This window comes from Primulina eburnea, unplaced genomic scaffold (genome assembly GCF_022965805.1).
Source record: "Primulina eburnea isolate SZY01 unplaced genomic scaffold, ASM2296580v1 ctg1252_ERROPOS400000+, whole genome shotgun sequence".
NCBI classification, from domain to species: domain Eukaryota; kingdom Viridiplantae; phylum Streptophyta; class Magnoliopsida; order Lamiales; family Gesneriaceae; genus Primulina; species Primulina eburnea.
In genome coordinates, this window is record NW_027330781.1 from 95,353 (window position 1) to 104,410 (window position 9,058).

Below are 9,058 nucleotides of genomic sequence, written 5' to 3' on the forward strand. Positions count from 1 at the left end.
ATCAAATGTCAATCCAGACAAGCAACAATCTTCTACTAAATTTGATACACTTACCGTCGACAAGGAAAGAGCACATACCTTTCGACTCAAGGCGTCTGCTGCTGCATTCGACTTTCCTGGATGGTACTTGATCTCGCAATCAAAATCTTTCAGCAGATCAAGCCATCGTTGCTGCCTCATGTTCAACTCTGACTGAGAAAAGAGATACTTCAAGCTCTTATGATCGGAATAGATCTCAAATTTCTCGCCATACAGATAATGACGCCAGATCTTGAGTGCAAATACAATCGCCGCCAATTCAAGATCATGAATCGGATAACGGGTCTCGTGCGGCTTCAGCTGTCTAGAGGCGTACGCTATCACGTGCCCTCGCTGCATAAGAACACATCCAAGCCCTCTGTGAGATGCATCACAATATACAACAAACTCACCTGTACCTGAAGGAATCGTCAAGACAGGCGCACTAGTCAGCCTCTTTTTCAGCTCAACAAAACTGCTCTCACACTCTTCTGACCACACGAATGGCATGTTCTTCTGTGTCAACTGGGTAATCGGCTTCGCTATACTGGAGAAATCTCGTATAAAACGACGATAATACCCGGCTAGACCCATGAAACTGCGTATCTCCGGCACTGAAGTCGGTCTCGGCCAACTGATCACAGCCTCAACTTTACTCGGATCTACAGCAATACCCTCTCCAGATATAATATGCCCCTAGAAGACAACCTGTCGCAACCAGAATTCACACTTGGACAGTTTGGCATACAACTGCGCTTTTCTTAAAGTCTTCAATACGATCCTCAGATGATCTGCATGCTCAGTCAAACTTTTCGAATACACCAAAATATCATCGATAAACACAATTACAAACTCATCTAAATATCTCTGAAAAATGCGGTTCATCAAACTCATAAACACCGCTGGTGCATTCGTCAAACCGAAAGGCATAACAATAAACTCGTAATGCCCATACCTGGTTCGGAATGCAGTCTTCGGAATATCAACGTCTCTAACTCGGAGCTGATGATACCCTGATCTCAAATCAATCTTCGAGTATACCGAAGATCCTTGTAACTGATCAAACAGATCGTCGATGCAAGGCAAAGGATACTTGTTCTTCACTGTTGCCTTATTCAGCTGCCTATAATCAATACACAGTCGCATCGAACCATCTTTCTTTCTAACGAAAAGCACCGGAGCACCCCAAGGTGATACACTGGGTCTGATATATCCCTTGGACAGAAGATCCTCCAACTGTGCTTTCAACTCTTTCAGCTCTATCGGTGCCATCCTATATGGAGCTCTCGAGATAGGAACACTGCCTGGCACAAGATCAACGCTGAAATCAACCTCTCGAACTGGAGGCAACCTTGGAATTTCGTCAGGAAAAACATCTGCAAACTCGCAAACCACTGGCAAATCTGCCAATGCTGGGCTCGACTTCAGTAGATCTACTGAATATACGAGAAAGCCCACTGCTCCTCTCTGAAGCAATCTACTCATAGTCTGAGCAGATACTAAGGGAATCCGAGATCTGGAACCCTTGCCGTAGAATTTCCACTCATCTGTCATGTCGGGTCTGAATCTGACAATCTTGTGGAAACAATCTACAGTGGCCCTGTACTTGGTCAACATGTCTATGCCAACTATACAGTCAAAATCAGCTAAACCAAGTACTACACAATCAAGATCAATCTCATGCCCCTCAAACTGAAGCATACAGTGTCTAACAGTAGTCACAGATATCAAAACACTTCCCAACGGAGAAGCTATAGACACTACCGTAGACATCGACTCAACAGGCAATGAATGTCTCAATGCAAAATGTTCAGATATGAATGTATGAGATGCCCCTGTGTCTATCAACACATATGCAGGATAACCGCAAAGAAAACAGTTACCTGTAATGACGTCATCTGGCGCCTCCTGCGCCTGCTCCTCTGTCAGGGCAAAAACACGTGCCTGCTGTCGGGGAGGCTGACTCACAGTTTGACTACCTCCTGGTCTCTGCTGGGTCTGTGTAAAGGGTGTCTGAAAGGGGTGTACAGAAGATGCCTGTCTCTCCATCTGTGGCGCTGGTGCTGATGATCCTGTGCTCTGGAATCGTTGTGCACCTCTCTGGGGACAAACTCTAGCGAAGTGTCCCTGTTGCCTACAGATGTTGCAGCGTCCCAGAACTCCTTGACACTGCTCCGTGGTATGTCGCCCTCCGCACGAACCACAGTATGCGCCACTATAATCAGACCCCTGACCTCTCTGTCGAGATCCACTCGAACTCGATGAACTACTCCCAGATTTCTTAAACTGTTTGCCTTTAGCCTTCAGAAACTCCTTCTTGCCACTACCACTAGCTCCGCTTTCAAAATGAGGAGGAGGTGGTGGAAACTGTACGGTAGTAGGCTGTGGCGGTCTCTGCCCCTGAACACCGTAGGAAGCCCCTCGCTGCCTGATCAAGCCAGCCTCTGCTCCCTTCGCTCGGTTCAGTGCCTCTGAAAAAGTACTAGGCCGGCCCGTGTTCACCAGGGTAAAGACATCGGGATTCAATCCGTTGATGAACTGATCGGCCACTGCCTCGTCGTTTCCGGCCACATGCGGTGCAAATCGTAGCAATGCAGAAAATTTAGCAACATACTCCTCGATGTTCCACTGTCCCTGTTTTAAATTCGCAAATTCAGCTCCTTTATCTTTTCGGTAGGAAACGGGGAAGAAGCGCTGATAGAACTCATCTTTAAAGACTTTCCACGTGATGTCAATGCCTCGGTGCTCCAAGGCTCTCTTCGTAGTCAACCACCAGCTCTTGGCAACCTCTTGCATCTGATGCCCTATCAGTTTCACACGTCGCTCATCAGTATATGCCAAATCCTCAAACAGCATCTCGATATCATCAAGCCAGCTCTCGCACTCTACTGCACTCTCTGTGCCCTTCAAGGTAGGCGGATGGAAAGACTGAAATCTCTTCAATAAAGTCTCCATCGGCGTAGCGGTGACATCCATCTGTGCACCTGATGTGCTACCCTGCTCTGGCTGTGGTATACGTCTAGGCAGCAAAAATCTGATTATAACACTGATTAGTATACAATCAATATCATCTGTCTCAGCCCTCCTCTGATCATATACCTCTGATCGAGAATCGGTTCTGATTCAGGCTTGAAATGCTGTAAACCAATTCAGATAATACAACACAACATATAATAGAGGAAGCAATAAATCATGACATGCTAGCATGATATAAGCAAGGAAGATGACTCGATCTACCCCGCTCATTCTATTCTATCTCAGTCTACAGAACCTACTGCTCTGATACCACCTGTTGTGGGGACCCGGGCTCTAACTCAATTCTTTTGGGATTTAATTGGATCTTTGTTCGAAAATGTGGGTCAAAATTTGCTTTTAACATTAATTCAAATGTATAGTCAAAGCATAACATTGTCTTTATAAGAAATAACAACATAATATACATACATGTCTGTCTAGTACAACCATACACTAGTGTTTACATACCAACTACAAACATAGGTGATACAAGTCTAAATAAAAACCACAAGAAATCTTCCATGCCCGAGATCTCCACGCTATCATCAACCTCTCATCTAGCTCGTGACCCAGATCCTGCCCCACCTGTTGCCATGCACACATACAGACACGACAACAGCCGGATAACTCCGGTGAGAACATATCCCAGTATAAAACATGAATGCATGCAATGTAATAATCATGTACAAAAGCATAGCATATATCAATTAACATGAATACAATCTAAACATGTAGAAGAATACAAATATGTATTCAACCTTTAAATCTTGACTCGAATCATTTCTAATCTAGGGATCCCGGTGTGAATAAGACGGTCTGTCACCTACTCAACCAATCGGGCGACGGTACGTCTTATTCCTAGACTTCGGTCAACTCTGTATCGAGGGTCTACACATAGAGCAAATCTACTCCTATGCGTCGATACACCGAAACGTCTAGTTTTGGCCAGTCTGCCAATATCTCCTATCTCAGGACTCGTAAATCAATAAACAAGGCATTACATAATGAAATGTAATAACAATCTAGTATGTGATTTAGGGAAACTCGTATCAAGTCTGAATCGAGTTGTGCAATCCCGTGACCACATGAATTATACCTTTCTTGTCGCACTGTCTGTCGAGATCTCGAATCAAATGTCAAACCTGTCACTTCAAATCTGAAATGGCAATATAGATGCACCTTCTATCAATATAGAACACAACCAACTCATATACAAACAATACTTGATTTCAATACAGTTGAACGGCATAACGGCGTAGTCTCGTGATACCGATAACTCAATAATAACATGCTAATTCCAAATCAACTCCCAATATCATCAACACAACAATACATACACTGAAATCTGCATAATCTTCCCATAACACATGCTGAAATCGAAACAATAGCATATGGTCTCCAAATTTCGATTCGGTAACGAATAAATCATGCTCAACATATCAAGAACACATATTCTAACTCAAATCTGAATTTCCCCAACACATATATTTTGAGACATGCTGAAATGTAATAAAACTTACATCCTTAGCTAGCTCTTGTTGCAAGGATCACAAATCTGTACTCGAAATTAAAATCGGATAGCTAGTTGTTGCATAATCTCAATTCTAACATGAAGAAACTTTGAAGAAAACAAAAAGGAACTCTCGGTGCTCTTAGCAGCTGAAATGAAGAATGAAGATTCAGCAATTTCGTATATATATACATGCCATGTGTCAAGCCAAGAAAAGGAGGTGGATCTCTCGCATGCAGCACCGCGGGTGCGCTCCTCTTGTACTGCGGGTGCGCTGTGCTCACGGCGAGTTCATCAAAAATTGCAACACTTAGACCGCGGGTGCGGTCCCTGCATGACCGCGGGTGCGGTCTCACCACCGCGGGTGCGGTCTTGTTAGCACCGCGGGTGCGGTCTTGCTTCGCACAAATTCACCAACTTTCTGTCACATACACCGCGGGTGCGGTAGTCTTAACACCGCAGGTGCAGTGTGGCTTCGGCCCTGCTTGTTGACATACTCATTTTTATGACATGCATTCTCCTCTTCAAATCTAACATCAATGACAGCTAATAATTCTCGAGCCTTACACGCGGTGATGTGAATCTGGCCGGGCATGGTGTTCAAATTATTGATAAGCAAGGGAGAAGGGCTCGTGATGCATGGGAGCACGTTGGAAAGCCGAAGGAACATTAATCAAGCATTATTTTGAAGAACCGAGGCTGCACGGACTAGTACACGGGGTCCGTGTCCATTACATTTGAGGAAGAGAAACCCGAGTCTACACGGACCCGAGCACGGACCTGTGCACGGGGTCCGTGTCCATTGTTTTCCGGAGAGTAATTTTACAGAGCCTACACGGACCCTTACCCGGAGGCCTACACGGGGTCCGTGCCCTTTAGTTTTGACGGAGAGTTATTTTCCTAAATAAGAGTTTTATTTATTTTGGTAACTAGATTTCATATCATTTTGATTTGTAGTCAATATATAGACGAATTTTATTGATTGTAAACACAACATTGATTATTATTCATCTTTTATGATATTGAGAATTCTCTCAACACAAGCTTAAGTTTCGTTATAACTTTTGCGTTGTATCAAATCAAACTTATCAAAAGATTTATCTTTTGTGGCGTTTGTCGATCGATTTTCACGAGGGTTGCCAAGGGCGGGTTCTTTGGAGGTTCTCTTGAAACGCGATTGTTTCTCTCGTTGATTATTCGTTGCTAAACTCTTGCTAGTTTAGAGGTGAATATCACACAATACTTGAATCAAAAGATCGGGAAAACACACGCGTCTTGTTATTGTAATTGAATAGAGGGTGCGATTCACTTTTAATCGTGTTTGCTATTTATTCGTATCAAGATTCACATCATTTGGTATCAGAGCTCAAGGTTTTTGATTCAAGTAAGCGTATCCATTCAATTCTTCGTAGGATTTCAATACCGATTTTCGTGTAGCGATTTCTTCGTTGTTGTTGAATCTACAAAAAAAAAAAAAAAAATTCGAGGTTACTGTTCAACGCCGACACTGTTCACAAGCCGGAATTACTGTTCGTTGCCGGGATCACTATTCATTTCCGATTTTACTGTTCATCGTCGGATTCGTGAATACTATTCATCGCCGGAATTCGCGATTACTGTTCATCGCGAGTACTGTTCTTTCCGGAGTTACTGTTCATTCGACGGAGTTACTGTTCACGGTACTGTAGCGTACTGTTCCCCCGAAAAAAAAAGAAGAAAAAAAAAAAATTTTGAATCGGGTGTTTGTTGGAATTTTAGCGCTTATATTGCAGCTAAGTTTGTCCTTGTCATTTAGTCGCATTCTAGTCAATTTCCAAAGTTGCTTATTCTTGTGTGGTCTAAGTGAGTCGAATTTCAAGCGTCACAGGATTGATCTCATAAGTTTGATACGTGGAAGCCACGATACTTAAGCGCCCCTCGAGAATTCTCACTTGAGTGAAAATATATGAGTAAAGTGAATTTTCATTGGAGTGATTTGTGAGGTTTTGTGGTGAGGGAAAAAGACGAGTGCGAGTGAATTTTCATTGGAGTGACTAGTGAGAATTTGTGGTGAGGAAACTTTATTCTTTATTGTTTTATACTAACCTTTTTCTTGCAGGTATAATGATTGACGGACGTCAATTTAAAACGATGTTAGGAGGATTGGATAGAAGGTGGGAGAAGGAGTTTAAGCCTCAACGAAAAAAATATCGGAGGTGTGAAGAAGAGGAGATGTATGATATGCATATTGATGAGAATAGGCGAGGTAGTAAAGTTGGAGGAGATACGTTGTTGAACATGGATCATTATAGGAGATTTGATGAGGATAAGGGGTATAGAAGCTGGGAAGGGTATAGACTGAGTGGTACGAAGATGACAATTCCATTTTTCAGTGGGGAAGCCAATCCAAAGGTGTACCTTGAGTGGGAAGAGAGAATGGAGTGTGTATTTGAGAGACGGGAGGATTATACCGAAGCAATGAAGGTAAGACGAGCTTGCAGTGAGTTTACCGACTATGCTAGTACTTGGTGGGATAAGTTAGTACTAGGTAGGAGACGATGTGGGCATGACCCTATAGTTACATGGGATGAGATGAAAATGGTGATGAGGAAGCAGTTTGTTCCAAATCATAATGCTAGGAGGTGCAACTCGAGTGGTAGGCAGGGAATTGACTCGTGGGAGGAGTTCTTGACATCCGCACGAAGGTCGAGTGGAGAGAAGAAGGTCATAACTAGACCGAAGTTGGTTTCGAAGCTTGAATATCAAGGTACATTTAAAAACTCAAATTCTCGTACTTGTGATATTATATGTTGTTGGTGTCTAGAGGTAGGACATGATATTTATCATTGTCCGAATGAGGATATGAAGGTAGTGGATTCCACTTCCAACCTTGAAGCCAAACCTGTGGATGATTTGAATGTTGAGGTTGATACTTCAATTGTGTCTCATGCGAGTATTAAGTGTTGTGCTGTGGAGGGTGAGTTATTGGATGATGTGCAAGTTGTTTCTTTTGCTCCGCTGTCTACGAATGTCATTTGTATTGACGAATCAATTTGTTATGAGTTGAGAGAAAAAGAAAATGAGATGGTCGAAAAAAAGAGTGATAAAAAAAGTGAGATGGCCCTCGATGAAAAAAAAGAGTTGTGTGAAAAAGAGGGCAAAGAAAAAGAAAAAGAAAAGGAAAAGAAATATAATTTGAAGGCCCAAAAGAGTGAAAAGAGTGAGGATGAGAGTTGTTTAATTTTGTATAAATCTCTCCAAGTACCTAGGTACAAAGATGAGATTTACATATCTAGTGATAATGTAGCCGGTTCAATCCCGAGCATCGTTATTTCTCATTTGCAGGGTTATGATGAAGTTGTGATGAGGGGACGAGCAAATGTGGAAGGTGTAAAAATGCAATGGGGTGATCCATTTGGTGTTGAGAGCAATCACCGTGAGGTAAGCATAGTTGCCCACGCAACAAGCATGAGGTATGATTTCAATCCTTATCTTAATTCATTGTTGTGTTGTGCTCAAGAATTTGGGGTGAGTGTTGAAAGTGTTATGTCCAAATGGCCTAACTATGAGTTAACGATTTTGTCGAGGCGTCACAAAATTGAGAGTGGTGATATATTGAATGGACTAGATTCAAATGTGATTGATTTTTCAAAGATTGTCAAGTTGATCAGGCTTTGTCATGGCAATGACTTGTGTGCAATTGAATTCAATTCATGTGATGAGTTGAATGATTACATGGATAGTACATTTAATGTGTTCTATTTGCATGATTCTTACTTGTTTGATGATGGCTTTGGAAATAGCATGAATGAATGTAAGAATTTTTATGTGCAAAATGAGTACAATTTTAAGGAGAATAAATTCTTCATTCTATATTCATTGCATGAGTTATGTACTAGTGATGCATAAGTGGTGTTTTTATCTTTGATAAAATGCATGATTATATGTGTTGGTTGCATATGAAGAGGTATGTTGAGTGGGATTGTGAGGCATGAATTGCATATAAGAGATTGACATTTTGCCTAGATTCTTATATCGTGCATGAACTATGTCTTATTCCTAGTGAGCTATGGTCGTACACGTGTATGGATATCATTTGTGTGTTGATTAGGTCTAAGAAGGGGAGGAATCTGATTTTCGTGATACTTAATAATATCTTGTTGTTGTTATTTGGTGTCATTTGTTATTTAATGTTTGGTAAAGTTGATGAGTTTGTAGGAAAGACAATGGTGATGTTGGGAATTCCAGTGCTAAGGGAGTGGGCAAACGATAGCGTCTACAAACTTGAGCTTAGAGGTAAGCATGTTGATAATATCGTCCTTGTTATTACTAACTTGCTTCGTTTTTGTGCAGGGGGGCAAGATTTGAGGACAAATCTTTTTGAAGAAGGGGAGTATGATGTGAATCTGGCCGGGCATGGTGTTCAAATTATTGATAAGCAAGGGAGAAGGGCTCGTGATGCATGGGAGCACGTTGGAAAGCCGAAGGAACATTAATCAAGCATTATTTTGAAGAACCGAGGCTGCACGGACCAGT

General features: G+C 42.1%; 1 protein-coding gene across 1 annotated transcript in view; it reads left to right on the forward strand.

Annotated features, from left to right (window-relative positions):
* LOC140820594 (uncharacterized) overlaps positions 1-8,795 on the forward strand; it is a 74,648-nt gene extending 65,853 nt beyond the window's left edge. The window contains 4 exon segments of the mRNA XM_073180901.1: positions 7,101-7,289; positions 7,347-7,447; positions 7,868-7,995; positions 8,741-8,795. Of these exon segments, the coding sequence (XP_073037002.1) occupies positions 7,101-7,289; positions 7,347-7,447; positions 7,868-7,995; positions 8,741-8,795 (473 nt within the window).
* The last annotated feature ends 263 nt before the right edge of the window (positions 8,796-9,058 follow it).